Below are 25,433 nucleotides of genomic sequence, written 5' to 3'. Positions count from 1 at the left end.
CGGGGCTGCTGCGCCAGGTTGGCAGGTCGAGTGACCCCAGGACCTCGCAGCCCAGTAGCTGCTCCTCCGTCTGGACAGCAGAGGGGCCACCCCCAGGGCCCCGCACGGCAGAGGGATGTGCCACCTCCACCCCCACAGCCCCCCAGGAGGCCTGAGCTCCCTGAGGGAGCCCAAGGATCACAGGGAACTTCTGGGCCTTGCCCGTGACCTTGGGTTTCCAGCCCTGTGTGGGCAGCCGGGACAGGGGCCTCACAGACCAAGAGGCTGAGCCAAGGCCACCCCACCTTTATTCACGGGCCTTCAGGTTCCAGTCGGACACCTGGATTTGGAGGGCACAGCACACCCTCCCAGCTCACTGCACAGGGCAGGACCCAGTGGGCAGCCCCACACCCCTTCCTAAGGCGCGGGGGGGCACGGCAGTGTCCCAGGAGAGCTGGTGCCATCCTGAAGCGGACACGGGGAGGGAAGGGGCCAGGCTGGACAGTGGCGGGGGGGAGGGGGGTGTCAGATGCTCCCCGTGTCCAGGCCAAAGGGGCAACAGGGGTCAGTGGGGGACCCATGCTGGGCACAGGTGGGACCACCCTTGTCCTGCCTCCTGGCCACCTCGGGGACAAAGCCGGCCTGGTCCTGCCAGCACAGGAGACGACAGAGGCCCCTGCGTCTCCCTCCTGATCCTAGCAGTGGCCAGGGGAGGGGGGTGGGGGCAGCGGAAGGTGTTGGGAAGGGGAGGGGAGTCAGGTCAAGCCCTGGGTGCAGGCAGGGCCCAGGCCCTCCCAAGGATGGGGGCAGCCTGAGATCCCCCGAGGGGAGAGGGGGGCTCAGGGAGGAGGGGCGGCCTGGGCCGTCCGGCGCGCCTGTCCTGGTCCCGGGCTTCTCGGCCGGCGGGGAGCAAGGCCCCTCCCCTCCCAGGAGCTGGCCCAGGGGAGAGGCGGCGGCCGCGGCGGGCGTGCAGGTCCCCCAGAGGCCAGGGCGGGGGCTCCGGCGCCTTAGGACTTCTTGGTGTCCTGCGTGTTCCGGCGCTTCAGGTCGCTCAGGTCGATGGGCTTGAAGGCTGCGGGGGCAGAGCGGTCAGGGTGGGCGCAGGTGGGCCTTCCTGCCCGCAGCCCCGCCCGCCCCCGGGTCGGCCCCGCTCACTCTTCAGGCTGGGGTTAGGGACCTTCTCCACGTACTCCTCCACCAGGCCCCGCTCGCCGCCCGACAGCTGGCTGCGCAGGTCTCGCTCCACGCCCTGCCAGGCTGCAGGACGCAGGGCGGTCAGAGCCCCGGCCTGCCAGGCGTGCCCTCCCCTCCCCTCCTCCAGCCCGCCTGCTCTGGACCTGGAGGTGCCCCACACACCTCCGCTCCCTGGGGCGCCCTGCGCAGACACAGCCCTCCCAGCCTCGTGGTACCTCGCCCAGAGCCGCGGGCAGAGGCATCCACGACGCACGGGGGACAGCACTTCCTCCAGGCAGGCTTCCTACCGCTCCTGCCTCCCTGACGCCCTCCTCCCGGCAGATGCCAGGCACTTGGGCTCAAGCCCTGGGTCCCCCTGGGGGCACCGTCTCTTCCACGGGCCCCTCCCCATGCAGACAGCACTGGCTCCAGATACGGCCTCTAGCGGGCACTGCCTGCGGGGAACACCGCAGCACCCACCACCCCGGTGACCGGGCCCGTGAGGGTGCGGGGGCAGTCGCAGGGGGCACCCCGCGTACCTTCGTAAATGAAGCGCACATTCTCCTCGTGAGCCGGGGTGAAAATCTCGCTGCTGCTGGGGGGCGAGCGGGGGCTGCTGTTCCTCTTGCCGTTGTAGACGACTCTGGAGACAGGGGAACTGGGGGAGCCCGGCCCGTGAGGGGGCGCTGGGGGCACCTGCCTCTGCCCCCGAGGCCCCTTGCTGCCAGAGACCCACCTGGTCATCGCTGGGGCGTCTGGTCCTGGCACTCCACTGCGGGATCCCCTCGGCCTCTGGAAGGGAAGGCCCACGACGCCGGGATGGGATGGGGCCCTGGCGGGGAGAGGGCGTGGGACGCATCCGTCCGCCTCCTCCCGCTACCACGGATGGATGGGGTCCGGCCACAATCCAGTGGCAAAAGGGGCGAGGCGGGGGGTGACGCGCAGGACCTGGAGCAGCCTGAGCCTCTGCGGCCGGGGAGGGCCTTCCACAGAGCCGGCAGCCCCGCCGACCCTCCCAGGCCCCAGGCCCGGCGTCCTGGGACAGCCCTGGCTCCTGTTCCGGCTGAGCCTCAGGCCCCATCTGCAAAACGGGGATGTGCTGCCCAGCAGTGAGAAGCCCAGCAGAGCCTGCCAGCCTCCTGGTCCCCAAGGCTGGGGTGCGACACGAGGGCTGGGGACGGCCGTGAGCCTGGAGGGAGCCACAGGCCCCCGACCTAGCGACCGAGGCCCCGGAGTGCGTCCAGCTCACCGTCTCTCTCAGCCCAGGGGACTGCACAGCCCTGGATGGGGGTTATTTTTAGCCGGACTCTCAAGCCGGCCAGCTGGACAGCGTCCCTTTGCTGGCTGAAGACACACACCGCAGGATGAGGAAGCTGGCTGCACAGGGCAGGTCCCAGGCCTGGCTTCGCCCCAGAACAGGGAACCCCAGATGCTGGGGGCTGGGTGCGGGGGGAGCCCGGGAAGGGCCTTTCAGCACACGTGCCGCCCCGCCCAGCTCTGCGGCGCAGGGACCCCGGACGCCCCAGAGCATGTGGTCGCGGGCCCTCCCGAAGGGCCCCCCTCCCAGGCTCCTTCAGCATTTAAACACCTGCCCGGCTAAAGAGAGCCCAGAGGCGGAGGCATTCACGACAGAAAAGCATGAAGCCAGCTCTCTGGAGGGCAGGTAGACTCCTGGGCCCTCCCAGGCGGGCCCCGCCCCGCTCCCACGAAGTGTCCTCTCCCTCCCTGGGCTCGGGGGATCTCCAGGCCCGGGTCTCCCGTCCAGGCGCCAGCGGTGCCAGCCCCGGAACACAGGGGAAAAGCCCTCCACGTCATCATGCTGGTTTGACGGTTTTGGGTTTTTTTTTTTTTTGCCTTTTAGGGCCGCAACTGCAGCGTATGGAAGTTCCTGGGCCGGGGTGGAAATGGAGCCGCATCTGCGACCTACACCACAGCTCACACCAGATCCTTAACCCACAGAGTGAGGGCAGGGTTCGAGCCCACATTTCATGAACACTGGTTGGGTTCTGAACCCGCTGAGCCACGACAGAAACTCCTAAAATACCTTTTTAAAAAGGATTCACCATCTGTCTCCTCTTCAAATATATACATACGTATGCGTATCTCAGCTGCACCCACATCAGGAGAAAGTTGCCACGCCAGGGATCCAACCAGAACAGTGACCAAAATCCCTGCAGTGCCAACACTGGATCCTTAACCTGATGTGCCACCAGGGAACTCCCAGCCAGGCCCTTGAACAGCCTGTGTCCTACCAGCGGGTCCCGCCGGACGTGAGGAACCCCGAGTCCTCCGTCTTCCCCCCACAGCTCAGCCTCCCTCCAGGGGCCTTTCTCCTCAGGACCCTGGGCTGGTCGTGCCCCCGCCCCACCAAGCCCTGCCAGCCAGTGGGATGCAGGGACACCGAGGCTTTCCCTGAATGTACGAGCAGCCTTCCCAGGGGCCCCGGCTGCTGCTCCCCCGAAAACAGAGAGCAGGGAGCTGCCCTCGTTCACCCTCATCAGCTCCTGAGGCTCCTCCAAGGAGGTGGCCCCTCGGCCTGACCCCAGAAGCAATCTCCACGAAAAAACCTAATAAATCTGCAGGCCCCAGGACATGCACCCCGGTCCTGGGCACGCACCTGAGGGAAGCAGCCACGTGGCACCGAGAGGTGCACAGTAGCAACCAGAGAGCATGCACCAGTGCCCAGAAGGAAGAGCCACTGAAAGGTGACAGCTGCGAGTACGAGCCACGGCCACAGCAGGGGGACTGCACCGCGGCTGTGAGCAAAGGAGTGGCCCAGAGGGACTGAAAACGGACGCCTGGGGCTACGTGGCTGTTCCAGTGGAGAGGGCCGAGCCTCGAGGGCACAGACCGAGAGAGAACCAGGTTATGGACGAGCCGTCCACGGGGTTAACTGGGCTCCAGGAAGACCCAGACGGAGAGGTGACCGCTGGACCAGCCTGACAAAATCTCCGTCGACCTGGCACAAAGGGTCTCAGTGCCGCCGGAAGGGAAGTGGGCCTGGCAACCAGGACTGCCTGTCCCAGAAGAGCCGCTGGGGAGGGACGAGATTGGCGGGGCGGAGGGAGACGAGCGAGCAGGCTCCCCACCAGGGGAAAGGGCCGAGCAGGGGCAGACTGCAGAGGCAGGGGTTGGGGGGGGGCAGGGGCCCAGCAGGCCAGGACGGCCTTGCTGAGGTTGGAGCCTCGAGGCTGGCGGGACAGTGATGGCAGCTCGCACCCCACCCCAGGGCCCACCCGGCGGCAGGGAGGGAGCAGACGCTTCCCCCGTCACCACGCTCCCCTGCTTCGCTCCCCTGCGCTCACGCTGATTATCAGGCACAACCATTTCCTCGAGCCTGGAGCCCAAAACCTCATCATATACACTGCATCCCATCAACCTGAGAAGCGCTTCTGGATTCTAACAGCGGGGCGGGGTGGGGGGTCGTGCCTGGCAGCGAGCAGCGCAAAGGCCGGCAGCGTTTTTCCATCTTCTCAGCAGCCCAGCCGAGGTTCTGCTCGAGGTCTCAGATCTGATGACACCCCCCCAAGGTCTCCGTCTGATGACACGTCGGTTCCCCCCAGCCCCCCCGGCCCCCCAGATCCCTGGTCTCCAGCTACGGGCTCGTTACCCTGCCCGCCGCCAGCACCTCTGGCCCGACATCCACCCTCGCCCTCCACCCCCGGGGCGGGGACAGTCTCCTGCACTCCTGTCCCCAACACACGCCACGCGTCACGGTCTCCACGACACCCTGTTACCAAGTCGCTCCCCGCCAGAACAATACCTGGGCCTTCTGCCATTAAACCCCAGGTCTGGCCACCATCTATTTCACCAGGGCCCCCGCCTACCCCAAACACAGCCTGTGCCACAGAGCCACCTCTGCTGCTGCCAGGAGAACCACACACACTGCTTCCCAGGCGCCCTGCGGGCCCGGACTGTCGCCCACCGCCGCCTAGCCCACCGCTCGGTGCACAGCAGCATCCAGAACCCCTCTGTGACTGGGGTCGTCCATCTCTGCTCTGGAGCCCCTGGGGAGAGCCTCCTCCCGCTCATCTGAGTCCCGGCCCCACCCCCCAAGGACATTCACCAGGCCCCCTGCTCCGCAGAGACCCAAGTATGCACATGGGAAGCGGCCGTCTCAAATGAGCTCTCCATGGCCACATACCCAATGTGATGGCGGACAGCGCCGTCACAGGAGGAATGTGTCGTCTAACTGGGCACTTCTGAGACGCTAAGAGATGCTGTTGACCAGGAAGCTTGAGCCGGGAAAGCCCAGGGCAAATGAACGCAGAGGCAGCCCACTGAGGGGAGGTGGAGACCCGCAAACGGACGGGACACCGTGAGGGGGTAGCAGCGCCGCTGGCCACGGCAAACACTTGCCAAGGGCTGACTGTGGGCAGCTATTGCACCGGGCCAGGCAGGACCCCGACAACCCACATTTGGGAGGCTGGGAGGGCAAAGCCACCTGCTGCCCAGCAGAGCGGGGTCTGCACCCCAAGGGACTCCCAACCTCCGTGTCTCCAGGGCCTCAGGAGTCAGGGCCAGCCAGGGGTCCAGCCCTGGCAGGTTCCTGGACCCCTGGCACCCACGTGGCTCTGCACAGAGACGGGCAGAGTTTTCCTGGATGGATCTACGTAGCACCCTGCCCTGCCACGGGAACCAAGGGCTTCAGGGATGGAGGCAGGGTGTTGGGGGGGCCCCAAACCCAGTCTCCCGCCCCTCGCTCTCCACCCCCATCCCCAACCCCCAAGACAGATGCTTCAAGACAGGCACCGAGATGATACTCTCTTGTCTGGGAAAGTGACCCTGGATATTCTGGAGTTAGAATCAGTGATGCAGGTGTGGCCATTCTGTGTTCCTTTAGAATTCCGATAGGAACTCCAAAGTCTCCAGCTTCCACTTTCCTGTCATGTTCTGTCTTTGGGGCTCTCAGCAGCCCAGTTTCTGCCCATGAGACTTTGAGAAAGTGATCTACCACCCAAGCGGGTGCCAGCAGGATGCTGCAGTACCAGACGCCAGGGCTGGCGTCCCCTGAAGACCCCCAGGCAAAGCCTCTAAGCAATGCACCGCCCTCCCCCTCTCCTGGTGGAGGCAGCAGCTCCCCTTCCGAGCAACAGATACCCCCTCCCACGTCCCTGGGCCCTTCCAGCCACCCCAAATCGCGCCTCTTCCTTCGGGACGCGGCTCCTGTCCCCTTTCCTCCCCGCCCACACTCCTCTAAGAGCTCCAGACGCCCCCGTCTGACATCTCCGGGCCTTTGCTCGAGATGCCCCGTCTGCCCTAAACTACTGCACTGGTCCCTGGGGGCTCAGCTCACGACCACCTCCTCTGCGAAGCGTCCCCTGCGGTAGGTCGGGGACACGACTCCTGCGCCTCCACGTTTCGTGCAATGTCTCACCACCTGGGCTGCGGCCTCCCCGCTGCAGCCCACCGCCCACCCTGGCAGCCCCCGGGCCCGGTGACCCTCGCTGAGCGCGGGCCACCTCCCACCCCTTCTGGGTCCGCACCTGGCGCCGCCCTGCCCGGCCCGGGGGCCGAGACCTCGGGACGGGCGGGACCACGGCGGAGGGCGGGCGAGTGGCGCTCCGGAGTCAGGAAGCATCGGCAGGGATGCTCCCCAGACGACCGGGCCGCAGCTTCGGGGGCTGAGCCGGGCGGCCCGCCGCCCCTCCGAGCCCCGTGCGGCCGGCCCGCCCCGCCTCACCCTCCGCCGCGGCGGGCCGGGCGCCCGCGCCCCCGCCCGGGCCCTGCCCTCGCGGCCGCCGCGCCAGGGCGGGTCCCGGCCGCGCCCGCCCCGCCCGCCCCCGCTGCCGCCGCCTCACCTCGCCCTCTCGGCCGCCGCCGCCGCCGCCGCCGCTGCCAGGGGCCCGGCCGGAAGTGACGCGCGCCGCCGCCGCCGCGCACGCGCGCGCGCGCGCACGCCGGGGCGCCGGCCACGTGACCGCAGGCGCGCGGGGCGGCGGCGAGGGGACGCGGACGGGCTCCCGGGCCTGCGGGCTGCTGCGGTGTCCGGGCCCGCGGGACGGCGGGGGCGGCGGACGGCGGGCACCGGCGCGCGGAAGCCGCGGGCCGCGGGCTCTTGCTCCGGCACTGCCGGACCCCCAGCGCCGAGTGGACGACGAGGTCCGCTGACCTCCGGAAGCCGCCGGAGCCGAAGGCCTGGGTCGGCGGGTCCCCAGTAATCAGGCCATCGCCACAGGCTTGGGCATCACGTTTATTGAAAAAGTAAAAAGTGTCACCATAAAAAATTCACCCGGAGAAAAAGCCAGGCCAGCGCTGGGGGTGCGGGGGTCGCGCCCAGGTATAGGGTCCTGGGCCGCCTGGTGGGCCCCCCAGCCCGGTGGGCGGGGCACCCCTGGCACCCCGGGGAGGTGGGCATCTGACTTCTCCAGGGAGGGCTAGAGCCCTGGGAGGGCAGGGCTGGGCTCAGTCCATCTTAGTCCCTTTGAAGAGCTCCACCAAGTCCTTGAAGTCAGGGTCAATGAGATCCGCGGGCAGCTCACCGTCGTCGTTGGCCGCTTCTCTGTCTGCACCCAGGGAAATGAGATACCTGCCAAAGGCAGCCCTGATTGCCGAGGGGAGCTGGCCTGGAGGATGCTCACTCCTCCCCCCGGGGTAGCAGGCTGGGGTTCTAAGGTCCGCCTGTTTTTTATTTTTCCAGGTGGGGCGAGGAGGAAGAAACCAGACCCTTTGGAAAGGACAGCTGACCTTGGCAGTTTGCTCTTGGGAGGGAAAGGGCAGAAAGGAGATGCCAGAAGCCTTAGGGTTGTCAGCTGCATGGGGAGGGCCACCTTTCGGGGGACCGCATCCTGGAGGTCACCCTCTCACCTGGCTATGTCGGGGTACCCGTCACTGCAGGCAATGTGCAGGGGCGTCCAGCCCGTCTCGTCACGCTGGTGAATGTCAGCCCCGTGTTTGACCAGCAGCTTCACACACTCCAGGTTTCCAGAGAGCACCGCTTCATGAAGGGCAGCCAGGCCTGGGAAGGGCAGCAGGGGTCAAGCCTGAGGCCTTCCCTGCCACCCCGCAGACCCTGGCTGGCCCCGCAGGCACTCACCTGAGGGATGGATGGTGTCCAGCGAGACTTTCCGAGCCCGGATGAAGCGCCCCACCTGCTCCAGGTCGCCCTGGCGGATGTGGTCCAAGAATAGGACGTCGTTAGGGAAGCGCACGCTGCGATCCGCCAGCAGCCTCCGGCGCCGCTGCCTCGGGCTGTAGCGAGTATAGCGGGCTGCTCTGCTGGGCATCTTGGAGGCTATGGCGTGGGCCACCCCTGTGGGGACCCCACTGCTTGGGGGAGGAAAGTGCCCAGACCAGATCCAAGTGCAGGCTCTCGCGGCTGACTGTGACCTCCAGCGTAGCCCCCACAGTGCTTCCCGTGCTCTTGCTGGCCAGGGCACTTCCCGCTTATATAGGGCCCGGCGTGCTATATAAAGCTGCGCAGTCATGCTCGCGCCCGAGGGGCTGAAACTGAGCCGCTCCAGCCCTGCCCCCAGGATCATGTTTAGTGGTTCATCTTTCAGCCCACCTGTCGCTGTGCCCGGCCAAAGGGGTCAGATCCTCCCTGGCCACCGCTCCCCCCCCCACAGCTGGACCTAGAAGGTGCCTTACAGAGGGCAGGAGAGGCCCTAGAAGGCAGGGCCCGGAAGGAAAGCAAACAGGTACCGGGGTCCTCAAGGGCCAAGGTCACCTGCAGCCCCAGGAGCCCGGGGAGGAGGACCTGATGCATCTGGCTGCCTCTGCCTCCTGGAAGGCGAGGGGGCCGCCCACACCTGAGGAACCGCAGGGTCCTGGCCGTGCTTGGAGAAGATCCAGCCCTCCCTACCCACCTCCCTGTCACTTGTCACCTTCCATCGTGACTTGTATCACTCTCAGGGCGGTTTTTCCAGAACGCGGGCCTCAGGGGTGCTGCCCTTCTGCTTGGAAACCTCCCAGATTAGACTAAACACCTCAGCTCCCACTCAGGCCCGCCACCCTGCCCATCAGGGGCCCCTGCAGCCCGTCCTCCCCGCCCCCTGCATGTCTCCCAGTTCCAGGCTCCTGGCTGCTACCTGCCAAGAACACGCATGCTCACACTTAGTCTGCTCCCAAGGACTACGACGCCCTCACCGCGATGTCCTAGGGGTGTGTACCCCCTGCACTTGGCTCAGGGCACCCTGACCGTGGGCGCTCAGCCCGTGGGGTTGTAAGATGTCTCGGCAGGCCGGCCAGCATGGGCGGCCCTCAGGGCGGCTGCCACCAGCGTCCAAGGTGAGGCTTAGGCTTCAGTGTGAGAGACGAGCCAGGGAGGGACGGGCCCAGGGCTCGTGGGCTTGGAGCAGATCTGGGCCCCTGGCAGCCGGGCAGGCTCCGCAGCATCTGAAACCAGTTGTGCTGATCATCTAGGGCTGCTGATGAAGTTCCAGGCTGGGAGTCTCAACAGTTTTTTGGTTTTTTTTTTTTTGTCTTTTTGCCATTTCTTGGGCCGCTCCCGCGGCATATGGAGGTTCCCAGGCCAGGCGTCGAATCGGAGCTGCATCTGGGACCTCCGCCACAGCCACAGCAACGCTGGATCCGAGCTGCCTCTGTGACCCACACTGCAGCTCGTTGCAACGTCAGATCCTTCATCCATGGAGCGGGGCCAGGGATGGAACCTGCATCCTCACAGACACTATGTCAGGTTCTTAACCTGCTGAGCCGCAATGGGAAGTCCTCAAACAGCAGTTCCAAAGACCAAAGACTACACGACGCAGATGTGATGGAAGCCGAACCACAGCAGGGGCCTGAGCCACTGCAGTGACAATGCCAGACCCTTAACTCGCTGCCCCACAAAAGAACTCAAATGTTCCCCCCCCCCTTTTTTTTTTTTTTGCCTTTTCTAGGGCTACTCCCGCGGCACATGGAGGTTCCCAGGCTAGGGGTCGAATCGGAGCTGTAGCCTCTGGCTGAGGCCAGAGCCACAGCAATGTGGGATCTGAGCTGTGTCTGCAACCTACACCACAGCTCACGGCAACACTGGGTCCTTAACCCACTGAGCCAGGCCAGGGATCAAACCCACAACCTCATCATTCCTAGTTTGATTCGTTAACCACTGAGCTATGAGGGGAACTCCCGAGGAGTCCCTTTTTCATAAGGCCTCCAGTTCTTGGATCAGGGCCCACCCCACTCCAGTGTGAGCCACCTAAACCAGTTACACCTGCAACAGCGCCACTTCCCACTAAGGCCCCACCCTGAGGTGCCGGCAGTTAACACTCCAACACCTGCCTACTGGGGGCACAGTGCAGCTGCTGGCACCAGCAAGCCCTTTGGGCAGTCACGAAAGGCCTCCGAGCGGACAGGAACCAAGGTTGGCCAGCACTGCTCTGCAGCGGGGCAGGGGCTCAGGCACCAGAAGCCCTTGCAGCACCAGGCTGCTCTCCATCCAGCAAGACGGTATCAGCAAATGCATCGACACCCCAGGTGCAAAGCCTTGGGCCAAATGCTGCGGACGACAGGGCACTGCCTATGCGGGCTCCCTGCCCTCGTGGCCCCGACAGGGCTTCCGCAGCGTTTCTCCTGCCTCTGTGCCGACGTTCCGTGGGAACCTCCCCCGGGCCGGGGGTGGGGGAGGGCTGGTTCCCGGTGCTCCTGCCCCGGGCTCAGTGCTGGGCGGTCCTAACTCCTAATCTCTCGGGAGGAGCGAGGAGCGGGTACAGTTTCTTCCGCCTCGTTTACAAGAAGCCCAGAGACAAAGTCCCTACGGAACTTGCTTTGGTGTGAAGATTGCCTTTTTCTGATGCTGTGGAAAGTTCTGTCTGCTGGCCCTGCTGCGAGGATCAGATGGAAGAACTCTGGATGAAGCTGCCGCCAATGGCAGGGCCCTTCCCACGAGAGAGACGGGCCTCGGCCAGGCGGGCCACCCCGTTAGGGTGGGCCTGCTGGCAGCCCCAAGAGGGACCCTCCTGCTGAAGGCAAACCGAGAGAGCTCAGGAGCTTTGGGGTTTCTGCTGGGATGCTTGGATCAGACACCTGAAGGGCATTCTGCTGAGGACACCAGGAAGCACACGTGTCTTCAGAGTCACGGTCACGGCCTACAGCAGCTCACTCGGAAACCTTTGGGCAGGAGCCGGCCCTGAGCAGTCAAACCTGCTATTCGCACAACCACACCAGCACCAAACCTGTATTTACACAGCTTTGTCCTGAGCCTCTGCCCGTGGGAACTCGTTGAGTGACCTGGTTTTGCGTGGCTTTAAGTTTCGGCCTTATGGGTTGGGTTTTTCTTTCTTTCCTTTTTTTTTTTGCTTTTTAGGGCCACACCCGTGGCATGTGGACGTTCCCAGGCCAGGGGTCCGAGCTGCATCTGCGACCTACACCACAGCTCACGGCAATGCTGGATGCTTACCCCACTGAGTGAGGCCAGGGATCGAACCCCACATCCCCATGGATCCTAATCGGGTTTAGTTAACCACTGAGCCACAAAGGGAACTCCGAGTTGCGGCCTTCTGGAGAAGTCACGCAAACTGAAACATTTAATGCAAAGAGCTTACTTTCAGAAGTCTTAAGAATGCAACTAGCGAAGCTCCAAGGGACTTCCCGTCATGCTCAGCAGTAACAAACTCGATCTGTGTCTATGAGGACTCGGGGTTCGATCCCTGGCCTCGCTCAGTGGGTTAAGGATCAGGTGTAGCCGTGAGCTGCAGCGTAGGTGAAAGCCGAGGCTCAGATCTGGTGTTGTGTTAGGCTGTGGTGTAGACCAGCAGCTGTAGATCTGATTTGACCCCTCACCTGGGAACCTCCACATCCCAGCGGCTGCTTTTTAGGCTCCAGGCCAGGAGCTTCCTACCACCTGGAGCGAGGAAGGCCAGAGGGAGAGAGGTTGACTTCCTTCCTAAGCTGTTAAGCCCTGACTGCCTACCCCAGAGCCTGCAGAGTTGCCTCGCTAATCCATCAGCCCTGCTGGGTTTGGGCTCCAACCTCCACGGCCCAGCAAACCCGGGCCCAGGAATGTGCTAATCAGCTGCCCGGGCAAAAGGGGAAAGGTGTCAGTGACTCACTCCCTCCCGGGAGCACATGACAGCCCTGGGCTCTGCACAGCCGCCGGCAGGGTCACCCCTCACGGCTGTGCCTCCCGACAGCCCTGCTCTCAGCCCACCCTGGCTTCCCTCCTCCGGAAACCCTGTGTTCCCCGGCGAATCAGAGACAGAGCCAGGACTCCCCAGCGAGCGCCCGCAGAGCCAGCTCAGATCTGGAGCAGAATAGCCAGAAGCCAGCCCCCACCAGGCCACCTGGGCTCAGGGAAGGGACCCCAGCCGTGGGCTGTGCGGAGGCTTGGCTGGGGGTTGCCCGGGGTACCAACCAACCCCAGGACCTTCCTGGATGCCGGCTGTATACCACGTGCCAGGTGAGAGGTGGGGGCAGACTGGTTTGTAGGGGCCTGGGGGCACCCGGGAGGCCGTAGTCACGGGAAAAAGTCACACTCGCCTCCGTGTGGGTCAAGACTACTGAGAGACCACATTTATGACAAGTCTCAGGGTCACGACTGCCCCGCGTGCCCGCCTGCCCGCCACCTCCAGGCTCCCAGCAGCATCAGGGCCAGGGGCCTGGAACCAGGACGTGGGACAGAGCACAGGGCGTGACGGGCCAGGCTCCGGGGAAACGCTGCCACCCTCACTCTGTCCCTGGCCTCCCACCTCCCCACCCTCCTTCAAGGGTGTCGATGGCACAAGCCCCAGCCAGCCCCCGCGGGTCTCCACTCAGAGGTCCCGAGGCCCCCAAGGCCCAGGTGTCGCCCGTCTGAGCTCAGGTGCCATCAGGGCAACACAGCCACCGGGCCCACAGCTGTCACAGTTGTACGTCCCCGTGCAAACCTAGCAAGTGAAAGTTCTAGCAGTCAAGGTACGTTTTATTTACCTATTTAGCCTCACCTGTGGCATGTGACCGTCCCAGGCCAGGGATCGAACCTGTGCACCGCAGCGACTCCACCAGATCCTTAACCTGCCGAACCAACCAGGAACTCCTGAGATTACACTGTACGAATTAAGAGTCCTGCTCTTTTAACACCAGATTTCCTCCTGTGAAAGTCTGGTGATGAGCACCGCACTTCTGAAGTCTGGAGACTCCTCTTCTGAGCCTGCGGCGGTTCCAGGCTCCGGTGGGGAGGCACGACTCTGGCAGGCCCAGCTGCGTGTCCTGACACAGAGTCCACCCTGGGGCCGCTGGCCGCCCCCACCCCAGGTGAGCCAGCTGATGGCACTCGGCCAGGAGGCACCCTCGCCCCGGCCACACACTCGGAATCCCTGGGACCGGTGCACACCCCCGCCACGTTCCAAGAAGGATGTGTCTGCACAAGAGCAGCCCCCACCAAGCCCACCTCCTCTCCCCTAGAAAGCTGCAATTCCAGCCCGACTTCCCAGCGCCTGGAGCTCACAAAGCAGAGGCAACAACAGGCAGAATATTTCAATTTTATTTGGCCAATGTGTCCAATTCCAACATCGGGGTAGAAACGCCTCAAGAGCGTGCAGTTCAGCTCAGGTAGCCTCGGCCGCCTCCCAGCCTGAGACAGAAGGTCAGCGTTCCGCTGGTGCAGGCCTCAGGCCACCTGGAGGTCACTGAGCCATGAAGACCCTGGCTTGGGGAGGGAGGGGGCCGCTGGGCCTGTCCGGGCCCAGCGGCCCCCTCCAGTCACGGCGGCGGGGGGGGCCCTTGTGACGGAGACCTCAAGTTTCCGTTGAACCAAAGGATGCGGGAGCCACGCTCTGCCATGGTGACACCACGTGAAGTGAGGGACCGTCCAGCCCGGCCTGGTCCCGCCCCACACAGGGGACAGGAGTCTCCAGAGAGGCCTCGCCAAGCTGGACCACCCCCCTGATGTCCCCAAAATGTCTAAAAATCCCACCGACGGAATTCTGCAAGTGACAATATAAACCCAATAGGATGAGACGTGGCCAGCGTGAGATCCTAAAACATTCAGGGAGCACTCTGGACAAAGCCATGTACGAAAAGGTACATCACAATTAAAAATAGGCCCACCGAGCTGAAGATGGGCTGGGCTGGTCCGGAGATAAACCCCTTTCCGAAAGTTGAAAAGCGAAGGAAGACGGGCTTAGGTTTCCACGTGGGGTAGAGCGCGTGTGGCCTCAGCAGAGTCCCCTGCATTTCCGATCAGTGCGCCCTCTCCGGGAGGGGCCGCGGCGGCCGGAGGCTGCGCAGCCCGCCGGGAGGGGCCGGTGCGGGCGCCCGGGCCTGGTCGGCCGCGTCACAGCTCGTCTCTCACAGCTTTTTGGTCGGCGTCCTCCTCCAGATCCGGCTCCTCCGCTTCTTCCAGATCTTCCAGGTCCTGGACGGGGACAGAGAGGGACCGGCATGAGCGGCCCCACGCCCACCCCCACCCCCCCGCGCGCACACCAGGGACCAGCTGGCCCCTGGGACGTGAGCAGATGTGTGTGTGTGGGGGGGGCTTCTGCCCCCAGGACAAGGGGGAGCCAAGCATCCCTGCCCCCACTGTCCCCCAGGTGGGTGCAGGGCCCGCCACGGCGTGAAGACTGAGCAGGGAGCTGCTGGCGCGTAATGTCCCCCCCTGCAGTCTGAGGGGCGGTGACTGCACACGGCCACCGTCACACCAACGACCTGGGTCGCCCTGATCCCCCATGCCCCCCAGCAGCCAGGGGAGCCCCTCGGCAGGCAGGTCTGCCGCCTCCGTGGCCTGATTCCTGCCATACCCTCCTGGCCTGGATGCGCTTTTTTTTTTTTGGTCTTTTTGCCATTTTTTGGGTTGCTCCTGCAGCATATGGAGGTTCCCAGGCTAGGGGTTGAATCGGAGCCATAGTCGCTGGCTCACGCCAGAGCCATAGCCACGCAGGATCCGAGCTGTGTCTGCGACCTACACCACAGCTCACGGCAACGCCGGATCCTTAACCCACTGAGCAAGGGCAGGGATCAAACCCACAACCTCGGGTTCCTAGTCGGATTCGTTAACCACTGCGCCACGACGGGAACTCCTGAATGCACTTCTGACGCCCCCCACGTCCCCCAGCAGAGCCGTGGACAGGCCTGAGCGCACGCCGGCAGCGCAGCGCAGGGGACTGGCGGCCATGCCGGAGGGCTCCTAAGCCCACGCCAGCACTCTGGGCCCTTCCGAGGATGTGCGTCTGGGTGCCACGGGGCCAGGGCCACTTACGTCGTCACCGCCCGCCCCTTCCTGGCCGCCGCTCTCCAGGAACTTCTTGAAACCGTCCAGCGTCCGCTCCCCGTTGTAGTCGATGACCTGCGGTGCGCGGGGTGTCAGGTGCGGGAAGCGGCCCGCCGCCCCCCTCGGCCCCCTCGCGCGGGGAGCCGCCCCGCCCCCGCCCCGGGCAGAGAGACGCACCGTCCTGCCGGCGCCGGCGGGGAAGAACTTGAGCGTGGGGAAGCTGTGCACCTTCACCGCCTCCACCTCGTTGGCCGTGGAGTCCATCTTGGCGATGACAATGTCCTCGTGGTCCTTGTAGGCCTCACCCAACTGATCCCAGACGGGGGCCAGCTGTTTGCAGTGGCCGCACCACGGGGCGTCTGCAAGAGAGCAGCTCGGCGTCTCGCTGGGCCGGGGGGCGGCCGCCCCCGGGCCCCGGGCCCCTCACTCACAGAACTCCACGAAGACGTTCTTGCGCGCGTCGAAGGCCACCTCCTCGAAGTTCTTCCCGACCAGCACCTTGACGGGCTGCTTGTCCCAGTCGTCCGGCAGCTCCTGGCTCATCAGGTGCGGCTGGGGGGCGGCCAGAGCCGGGTCAGGCGCGCGCCCCGCCCGCCGGCCCGCCGGCCCGGGAGCCCCCCGGCCGCGCCCGCGCCCGCACCTTGATCTTGCCCTCCAGGAAGCGCTGGCAGAAGGTGCGGATGGCCTCCGCCGTCAGCTCGGCCGACTCGGGCTTGTACTTGGTCATCTCCTCCTCCAGCGTGATGAGCCGCACGGCCGGGCACTCCTCCCTCTTGAGGCCGAAGAACTCCAGGATGCGCTGGTTGTCCGAGTGGTCGCTGTCGATGAAGATGAACAGGATCTTGGGGGAGAAAGGGCACGGTGACGGCGCTGGAGACAGGGCTCCCTCGGCCGCCCCGCCCCCGCAGCCGGGACCGGAGTGGGGTGGGGGGCTGACCTTGCCCTTGAAGCCCTCGGCGGCCTCCCTGAAGCTGCTCAGCTTGCTCGCGTGGTCGGACGCGCTCTTGGGCAGGAACAGCAGGATGTGCGTCTTGACCTCGCCCCCGAAGACCTTGGGGGCTGTCTGGGCGAGAGACCCGGGGACGGGGTCTGAGTCACTCACAGCTAAGCTCGCGACTCCGGCTCTTCTCCCGACGGCCGCAGTGCCGCCGCCCGCCCGGACCCCAGCAGGGCTCCGCCAGCGTGCGGGGTGTCCCCCGCCCCGCCCGCCCGCCCGCCCGCCGCAGGGTCAGCAGCGAAGCCCCACCTGCTCGGTGAACTCGATGACCAGGGGCAGCTGGTTGTGCCTGATGAAGTCCAGCAGCTTCTCCTTGGTGACCTCGCCCTCGAAGTCGTTCCGGCCTTCGTCGAACTGTGGAAGAGAGGCGTGGGTGCCGGGGCTCTCCGCAAGGCCGCCCTCGGCCCTCAGCGGGCCCGGCGGGCCCCGAGCAGTCTGCAGCACCACTCGGGGACACCCTTGTCCAAGGCAAAGCCCAGGGTCAGCTGCCGGGACGCGTCCCCTGGGCACCAGGCTGGCACCCAGGCAGCCTCCTGTGGGCGCAGCGGCCCTGGCCCGGACCCTGCCCCGGCACATCCTGACGCTTTGCAAGACCCGTGTCCTTCTCCTGGGTGCTGGGGCCTCCTCGTCTCCACGTCCCCGCAACTGGAGCCAGGAGTTTCCTGGGGGCACAGGTTTGATCCCGGGCCCGGGCACTTCCGTGTGCCGCAGGTGCGGCCCCCAAACAAAAACCCCAAAAAACTGCAGCCCTACCCGTGCGGGCCTCGCCCCTGCGGCCCCAGGCCCTCCCAGGGCAGCTGCACGGTCAAGTGGTTTTCGCAATCCCGCTCCGGCGGCAGGTGCCTGGTCACCCGCTCCCCTCCCCGAGTGTGCGGTACGGCGTGTGACATTGCATCAGGCTGAGGGCAAACAGAGCCCAGCTGACTTCTGCTTAGGCAGACAGCGGAGGCGGGCCAAACGAGCAGCCCACTCTTCCCACTGAAGAGTCATCGTCTGGGAAAAACTAACCGTCCCGAGACTGTAACAGCACACCTGTCACGGTTACTGTAGAAGGGCGAGTCTAGCGCAGTAAAAAAGGACAGGTAGGACCCACGCGAAGCCTAGCGACCTGTGAGTTTCAAAGTCCCGGGGCCATGGGGGGGGGGCGCTGCTGCCAAAGTCCGGAGGGGCGGCCTCGCCTCGGACTGGGTTGCCCTTGACAGGGAGGCCGAGTGGGGCCTCAGCATGTCCAGCAGGTCGGCCTCCATCTCCCCGGAAACTCAAAGGGGAGCCGGAGGAAGAGCTGCTCTCTTCCCCGGGAGGTCGTTTCCCTCTGCATTTCGCCACAATAACTTCCAGGAAAGCAGGTGGCCCTTTCCTGCTCCCACCCCACGCACGTGGTGCCCGAGCCACGGCTTGACGGCGACGGAGGCCGGGTGCTGGGCGCCTGGGGCAGAGCCACTCTGCCCTCCCTGGGCCGCAGAGGTGCAGACGGAAAACATGGAAACCAAGCCGAGAGGCTGCCAGGCCACTCCGGCAGGCCTAGTGCAGCGCCCCCGTCAGCGGTGACAGGCCACCGTTCCCACTCCGCCACGACCACGTGGCCTGTGCGTCACAGTCCTCGAGGTGACGTTATCTGGTGACAGCCGCACGAGGCCTGGGGCCCTGGGCAGAGGCCGCCCGCTGGGCTGCCGAGGGAACACCACAGAAGGGCCCCACCCACACTCAGGCCCCGGGCGTCACGGATGCAAAAGGGCCACCAAGACACAGGTGATCCGCTGCCAAAGCAGCTCCACGGGGCGCGTCCCTGCCATCCTGCCTGGCGGGGGCAGCAGGGAGCCTGTCCCACCGCTGGGCCCAGCTCCCTCTGAGGGACGGGGCGGAGCGCCTGACGGTCTGACTGTGCCTGTGACCCCAGGACCCCAACGGGCACAAGGCCCATGGGCTCCGCCAGGCTCCTGCTCACCACTGGCGAGGCTGTGCCCAGCCCGCGGGGACACCAGAGAACCGACGGTGGTCAGCTCAACGGATGAGCTACCGCGTCCTCCGATGGTCCCTGCAGGACGAGAAGCCACCATCCCGACCCTCAAGGACACGCGGTCGCCGGCAGCATGGGTCCGGCGTCACAAAGGCCGCTCCAGAGCTCAGCGGTAACAAGAAGCACGGCGTGGACCAGGGTGACCAGAGCCGGCCAGGGAGCTCCTCACTCAGAACCGCAGGGCGCGCCCGGGGCCCCCGCCAGGCCCCAGCCCCCAGCCCCTCTCCCCAGCCCGCATGGCAGGGCTCTCTCGCCACCAGCTGGCATCATGGCTTCCTGGGCGCCTTGAGGTGACAGCTGCCTGAGATGGCAATTCTGGGCCCCTCAGGGGCCGCCGTGAGGGCACCCACGGCGCAAGGAGAGCCCACGGGCCGCCTGTGCGCTTGGAGGGACACGCTGCCCCAACCGAGGGCACACGGCGGGGGACGGTGGCACGCCAAACACTGTCACCACCCAGGCCACGCAGCTTGCGACTTTCCTGTAACTGTACGACCAGCTTCTTCCCAGGGGAGCAAAACAGGACGCGTGGGGGGCTCCGTCCCGCCTGCTGGAGACCCGCCTCTGGCCTGGCTCCGCTCCCCGCCAAAGGTCTGAATGGCGTCCACTCCCTGCCACCCACTGCAGGGACAGCTGTGTCCCAACGGCACGGGTGCTCAGCCGGCCCCAGGCCCACCGGCTGGTGGCTGGGATCAAAGAGCCCCGTCGTCGCCAGGAAGGCCGGGCACACCCCAAGGCCAGGCCGCGCTCCAGCACGAGCGCAGAGCAGTCCAAAGACACGTGGCCCTTCCTCACGAGGAAGAAGAGACGCGGGGCCGGGCTCCGCCGACGGGGTGGGAACAGCCCAGGAGCGAAGCCGGCAGAGTGACAGCTGCCCCACCCCACAAGTGGACTCCTGCTACCGAATGCCACGCTCCAAGCGGGTCAAGTGCCAAACGCTGCCCTCCCCCTGCCCCGTCTCACCACCCCTTCCAGAGCCAATGCTCCGGAGCCGCTCCCTCCCGGGTCCACCGCCACCAGAACAAAGGGCTGAAGGCCACGGTCCAGGAGGCGCCGGCAACCTGACGCTGCAAGAAGGGGCCCTGATAACAGGCCAGCGGGGCAAGGTCCTGGGAGGCACCAGCGCTGGGGCCACACCTCGACCCCCCCAGGGAGCTGCCGGGGCCACGACTCACCTTCTTGAAGAGAACGACCCCGTCCTTGTCCAGCTGGTACTTGGAGAACACGTCGCTGTTGGATGTGACCCCAAAGGGGATGTCGTCTGTAGCCTCTGCGGCCAGCAAGAACTGCTTGGCCGCGGCCGACTCCACGTCCTGGAGCAGGAGAGGCAGAGGGGGCTGCTGCAGACGCCCAGGGCCCCGGCCCGGCCCGGCCGCCGCGGGAGGAAGGAAGCCTCTACCTTGAAGAAGCCGATGACGGCCACCTCGCTGGACTCCACCAAGGCTTCCGCAGCAGCCCCGTCGGCAAGGGTGGTGGCGGCGGGGCCCGTGCGCTTCTTCAGCCAGTTCACGATGTCGTCGGCTTCTCTGCCAGCTGCACCCAACACGAGCGGGGTCCACTTGAAACCGGGAGTGCACCCACCCTCCCTGCCCAAACCACAGCAAACCGCCCCCTGCCCCAGAAAAGGCATCCTGTCCACATACGTGCCCCAACCCCAGGGGGTTCGAGTCCCTTTTCTTCCCTAACCTCTTCGCACCTGGTCCACTTTCTGTGGCTTTAAAATTCATGACGTATTCATGTTCTCCCCACCCCCAGGTCTCACCCTAAGCTTCGTCTTAATTAGAGACGGGGTTCCACTAGGGGAAAGGGCTGGCGACCGAGTCAGTCTCAAGGCCAGCCTTCCCCTGCGTCAGCTCACAGGCTCTACCACCTCATGTGCCCAAGCTGGTCAGGTGTCCTTCTGGACCCGCAGGAGGCAGAGGCCATGCCACCCAAGCAGATGAGGCGAAAAAGCAGCAGCTGCCCTCCAGGGTGGACGCTGGCTGGCCTTTTTCCCCTTGTAAGATGTGACCACCTAGTTGCCCAATCTCACATTTAAAAGGATTCTAAGGGTTAAGAACCCGGCATTGTCACTGCTGTGGCGTGGGTTCAATTCCTGGCTCAGGATGTGGCCAATCAAAAAAAAAAAAAGGAAAAGGAAAAGGAAAAGGACTAGGAGTTCCCACTGTGGCGCAACGGGATTGGTGGCACCTCTGCGGTAGCAGGACTCAGGTTTGATCCCGCCCAGCACAGGGGGTTCAAAGATCCAGCACTGCCGCAGCTGTGGCACAGGTCAGGTCACAACTGTGGCTTGGATCAGACCCCTGGCTGGGGATCTCCCTGTGCCACCGGGTGACCAAAAAGGGAAAACAAACAAACAAAAGGACGCTGGCAAGTTACAGGGGAAGAGAAAAACAGGTGCCTCACCTGCGCTGGTGACAGGCGGGTGGGGACTCTGCACAAGGCACCTCTGTCCCCAGAATGAACAGCAGCCTGGTGGCAAGACCGAAGCTGCCAACGCGAGGATTAACAGGACCTGGAGTTCCTGTCGTGGCTCAGTGATTAACGAATCCGACTAGGAACCACAAGGTTGTGGGTTCAATCCCTGGCCTTGCTCAGCGGGTTAAGGATCCAGGCGTTGTCGTAAGCTATGGTGTGGGTCGCAGATGCGGCTCGGATCCCGCACTGCTGTGACTGTGGTGTAGTCCGGAGACTACAGCTCCGATTAGATCCCTAACCTGGGAACCACCATGTGCCGCGGGTGCGGCCCTAGAAGAGACAAAAAACGAAACACAAAACAAAGAAAACCCAAGATCTGCTGCTCAAGAGGATTCTGACGGGATGAGCCACTGAACTAGTTTTACAAAGATTCTCCTTTTGTCACTGGTACTGACCAGCCTCCAAAGTGGCCCAGCCCCAGGAAAGCAGCCGGGCAGTGGCTAAGGGCCCGTGTGGAAGACAGTGTGGGGCCTGGATCTGAGCTCTGCCAAGGCCGTGAGCCCTGGCCTGGGACCCGCTGGTCTCGGCCGGCCCCGCAAGGCTGCTGGGCCGCTCCCCCTGCTCGGAGGACGGCCCTCTCCACCCACAAGGCTCAGGAAGGAGAGACTGTTGCTCCTGTGCCCCGCAGAGCCCAATCCAGACCCAGAACTCCGCCCGAGAAGGGGTTCTCCTCCACCTGCCACCTTCCCAGGCCTGCCGGCAAAGCCCGCCCGCCCCCCAGGCGCCAAGAGGGCAGGGCCTGGGCCACACCTGTGTACTCCCTGGGGGAAGCCGTGTCTCCGTCCTTGAAGAACTTGATGGTAGGGTAGCCCCGGACGCCATACTGCTGGGCCAGGTCCGACTCTTCAGTGGCGTCCACCTTGGCCAGTCTGATCTCGGAACCTTCCGCCCTCAGCTTGGCAGCCGCTTTGGCATACTCCGGGGCCAGAGCCTTGCAGTGGCCACACCACGGGGCGTCTGAAAGAGAAAGCGGGGGCCTAGAGAGCAGCCCTGCCCGGCTCCACTGCCTCCCTCCCCTTCTTCTCCTCTGGCGCTTCCCTCCTGAAAACCTTCTATCTTCCCACCAACACTCCCCCCGCCAGGGCGCAGGTTGAACAGACAGCCTGGTGCTCTTGGGCAATGCCTGACAGGGGCCGCGGATGACAAACCACCAGCAGCATGGAGACAGTCGGTGAGGACAAGCAACTTCCTATTACCTGCGGGCGGCCAGAGCACTCCTGTCCCTGCAATTTCCCTTGAGGAACCAGAGACGTTTAGAAGCTGAAGCCGCTTCAACTGTCCACGGAGCGAGACCAGGCTTGAGGACCAGACACACATCCATGCCCACCAGCCCGGAGACTCCCATTTAAACTGCCTTCCTTACACTGTGGGGACAGGGCGCTCCCAGCTAAGGGGAGCAGCTGGGCTGGGCCTAAGACTCCCCCCTAAACAGGAAGGGCTCAAAGACTCAGAAACACCAGCAAAGGTTTGAATCCCAGCGGGCACTGGAGGAAACCGAAGACAGCTAGGACAGGATGAAGGCGGCCGGGGCAGAAGTGGTGCTTGGGGGCTGGCCCAGGTGAGCAGTCAGGCGGCTGGACGCTGGCGCGCTTCCTTGCCTTTGTGGCCGCTCACACAGTCCGCCCTGCCCTTCTTGGGCTGACAGAGGGGTCCTGCCGGGCGACGTCAAGCACAAGGGCAAGTCCAAGCTGCCGGCCCTCGGTCGCTCGCAGGGTCCAGCTAGGCAGGAGGGATGCCCCCGGGACGCGCGCGCGCGCGGCCCCGGGACGCTGACGCCAGGTCTGTGGCTTGTTTCAGCTTGAGAGGAACCCTCTCCAGGGGCTAGGAGTCAGTGCGCCCTGGGGTGGCCGCAACGCTGACAGCCCTGAAGCCCCCAACCCGGCCCTGGCGGGGCCAGGGGAGGAGGACAGGGCGCCCAGGCACCACCACTCTCCAACCCCCTCCACCCCTTCTGTCCCGCTGCGCGCCCGGCCCCCTCTGTCCCCACCCGGCGGCGGCGGCGGCGAGGCCCAGCGCGGACGGATGGACGGCACTCACAGAACTCCACGAGCAGGTACTTGTGGGCTGCCAGCGCCTCGTCGAAGTTGCCCTTGTTGAGCACCAGGACGTGGTCCTCCTCGTCGGGGGCGCCGGCGCCCGCGAGCGCGGCCAGGGCCAGGCAGAGCAGAGCGCGGCGCAGCATGTCGGCACGGGCGCGGCGCTTCGGTTGGCGCCGCCGGACAGCAGGCCACGAGAGCGCGCGCCGCCCGTCCCGCCCTTATAATCCTGGCCGCCGCGCGCGCGCGCCCGCCTGGGCCCGCTCCCGATTGGCCAGCAGGCTCCGGACCCCGCCTGCGCCGCGCTCGCATTGGGCACCCCCACTGGCCCCGGCCCCGGATTCGGAATCGCTAAGGGCACTTCCCTCGCCCTGGCCCGGAATTGGCCGAGGAGCTCGCGCTCGCACTCTTTCCCGGCCTCTCATTGGCTCCCGGCGGAGAACTTTCTCTCCCTCGACTTGTGACTGGTGGCTTTCTCCTACACCTTCCGCGGGTCTTGAATGGCTGCTAGCCTCGGAGGCCCGGGCTCTGCGGCCCCTGATTGGCCCAGACTTGCGCGCACCCCGCCCTATCCTTCGTCGAACGTGGCAGTGGGGCGGAGCCCCCAGCCGGGGGGCGGAGCTACGCCTGCGCCTCCTAAACCCCTCGTGTTGCATTCTGACTGGACCGCGTATCCCCAACTGGCCCCGCCTCCCGGCTCTGCAGGCCGGAAGCCGGGCTGACGCACTTCCGGCGCGCGTGAGGCCCGTGCGGCGCCTGCCGGGCTTGCCGGGCTTCGGCTCGGGCGTCGACCTAGGGGCGTCTGCGGGCGGCTAGGGCGCTCCCGGTGGCGGCGGGGCGAAGCGCAGAGGCAGCGCGCGGGGGCCGGCGGGGAGGTTCGAGGCGGGACGCGATGGGGCCAGGAAAACTCGGGAGGAGGGCCACCGGCTCTGGGCCTGGAATGGGGACGCTGGCGAGGGCTGGGGCCGCCAGCCGGTGAGATGCTCTGGGCCGGCATCTTCCCCCGCGGGCACCTCCTTTCCTCCCACGGGCTGCCAGTCCCACGAAGCGGTCTCTGGGACGCTCTTAGGCGCCCAGGTGGATCGTACCATCCATCGGAGGGTTGCCGGGGCCCCGGAGCTCTAAAATGCGGCCAGCCCAGCGGCACGGGTAGTGAGCGTGACACACACCGGGCGTCAAGGCCGAGGACGGGAGGGGAGTGTACGCAAGTCCCTTGATGCCTTTTTATACGGACATGATGGAATATTTTGTATACGTTGGGTTAAGTAAAAGTATTAAATTTTATGTTTTCATTTTTTTTTTTTAACGTGGCTTTAGAACATTTAAAGTAGCATACGTGGCCGGAATGTTACTTCCGTCGGGCGGCGCAGCTCTGAACCGAGCAGCTCCTTTTTCTTCTTTTTCTTCGGGGCTCAAAACCTAACCCCCCCATCGCCCACCCCCTTGAGATTCCTTTCTTCTCCGTTTGTGTTCACTTTCTCGGTTACGAAACGCCACCCAATGCCGATTTTAAGACTCATCATCGATTTAATAACTTAGCAGGAAAAACGGAAACACGTTAAAGGTACACATTGGCTGTGTAATAGCATCCTGATTTCAGAAGTGGGAAAGTATAGAAAAAAGATGGTTTTGTGTTTCTGAGAGTTTGTATTTGTGGATACGTTGTTCATGAGGGTGTGTTTTCTCAGCTCCTAGAATAGGAATTCCAGGTTCTCTGTGCCTCTCCCCCAGTGCCAGTAGAGCAAGGGCCAGGCTGGGGAGGTTGTACCTGCTGGGATGCTTGTCTGCCTTACGGGGGACCTTTACAGGACTTGGACACGTGTCTCTGGCTGTGGCCTCCACTTCAGGTCAGTTGGGTGCCAGCCTGCTGAGCAGCAGTGCTTCATAAGTAGCAGGGGCAGGAGTTCCCGTCGTGGCGCAGTGGTTAACCAATCTGACTAGGAACCTTGAGGTTGCAGGTTGGATCCCTGGCCTTGCTCAGTGGGTTAAGGATCCGGCATTGCCGTGAGCTGTGGTGTAGGCTGCAGACGCAGCTCGGATCCCACGTTGCTGGCTGGGATCCCACGTTGCTGGTTGTGGCTGTGGTGTAGGCTGGTGGCTGCAGCTCCGATTAGACTCCTAGCCTGGGAACCTCCATATGCCGCGGGAGCAGCCCTAGAAAAGGCAAAAAGACCAAAAAAAAAAAAAAAAAGTAGCCGGGGCAGGCGTGCTCTGCTGCTCTCTGGGGACAGGTGGGGTTTGGTTCACGTCTGCTGCCCGGTCTCCCAACACTTTAGTGATTGCCACCACTGTTTACAGACCACAACCTGGGGCCTGAGACAAGGGACTTTAGTACTGTGTCTAGATTTCGGAGACACTCATGAAGTCAGAGTTTGGATGCCCAAGTGTTGGGACATCAGGTTTTTCAGCTGATGGGGGCATAGCACGATGTTGATTAGTTTGTGATGGTTTGGAGGCAGCTAAGCCCCAGAGCAAAGAGAATACTAGGAATGGGGAGAACAGACCAGATGCAGAACAAAGACTGAGTTGCTGGCTGTGGTTGAGCCTCACTCTGGTTGAGTCTGGGCCTCCATGGCCAAAGCCAAGGTCTGTCGGGACACACCTTGGGACTCTGGCATCTCTCTGGACCCA

The 25,433-nt window shown here is 64.6% G+C and overlaps 3 protein-coding genes and 1 long non-coding RNA gene across 7 annotated transcripts; 1 reads left to right on the top strand and 3 right to left on the bottom strand.

Moving 5' to 3' along the window:
• MCRIP1 (MAPK regulated corepressor interacting protein 1) lies at positions 270 to 7,029 on the bottom strand. Of its 4 annotated transcripts, none has more exons than XM_021066464.1 (5): positions 6,954 to 7,029; positions 1,889 to 1,944; positions 1,692 to 1,810; positions 1,135 to 1,236; positions 270 to 1,051 (listed from the first exon to the last, which is right to left on the bottom strand). In XM_021066464.1, the coding sequence occupies exons 2-5, from the start codon at positions 1,894 to 1,896 to the stop codon at positions 987 to 989; spliced, it is 294 nt and encodes a 97-aa protein (XP_020922123.1). In that variant the 5' UTR covers positions 1,897 to 1,944; positions 6,954 to 7,029; the 3' UTR covers positions 270 to 986. The 4 variants fall into 4 exon arrangements, with proteins under 4 accessions (XP_020922123.1, XP_020922122.1, XP_020922126.1 ...); XM_021066463.1 differs by lacking the exon at positions 6,954 to 7,029 and adding an exon at positions 6,639 to 6,783 and having other exon boundaries at positions 1,889 to 1,984; XM_021066467.1 differs by lacking the exon at positions 6,954 to 7,029 and adding an exon at positions 6,639 to 6,721.
• Positions 7,328 to 8,535, bottom strand: PPP1R27 (protein phosphatase 1 regulatory subunit 27). The gene is made up of 3 exons (XM_021066435.1): positions 8,189 to 8,535; positions 7,960 to 8,110; positions 7,328 to 7,681 (listed from the first exon to the last, which is right to left on the bottom strand). The coding sequence occupies exons 1-3, from the start codon at positions 8,376 to 8,378 to the stop codon at positions 7,558 to 7,560; spliced, it is 465 nt and encodes a 154-aa protein (XP_020922094.1). The 5' UTR covers positions 8,379 to 8,535; the 3' UTR covers positions 7,328 to 7,557.
• On the top strand, positions 11,462 to 13,713 carry LOC110255936. Its single transcript, XR_002336922.1, has 2 exons — positions 11,462 to 12,490; positions 13,008 to 13,713. It is a non-coding gene; the product is annotated as an uncharacterized LOC110255936 (long non-coding RNA).
• P4HB (prolyl 4-hydroxylase subunit beta) lies at positions 13,535 to 23,010 on the bottom strand. Its single transcript, XM_021066427.1, has 11 exons — positions 22,804 to 23,010; positions 21,517 to 21,723; positions 19,688 to 19,821; positions 19,464 to 19,601; positions 16,524 to 16,628; positions 16,215 to 16,340; positions 15,918 to 16,118; positions 15,709 to 15,829; positions 15,455 to 15,636; positions 15,266 to 15,352; positions 13,535 to 14,425 (listed from the first exon to the last, which is right to left on the bottom strand). The coding sequence occupies exons 1-11, from the start codon at positions 22,946 to 22,948 to the stop codon at positions 14,345 to 14,347; spliced, it is 1,527 nt and encodes a 508-aa protein (XP_020922086.1). The 5' UTR covers positions 22,949 to 23,010; the 3' UTR covers positions 13,535 to 14,344.

Source organism: Sus scrofa, chromosome 12 (genome assembly GCF_000003025.6).
Source record: "Sus scrofa isolate TJ Tabasco breed Duroc chromosome 12, Sscrofa11.1, whole genome shotgun sequence".
Classification (NCBI taxonomy): domain Eukaryota; kingdom Metazoa; phylum Chordata; class Mammalia; order Artiodactyla; family Suidae; genus Sus; species Sus scrofa.
Note: the sequence above shows the minus strand (reverse complement) of the source record. Positions and strands in the feature narration are given on the sequence as shown.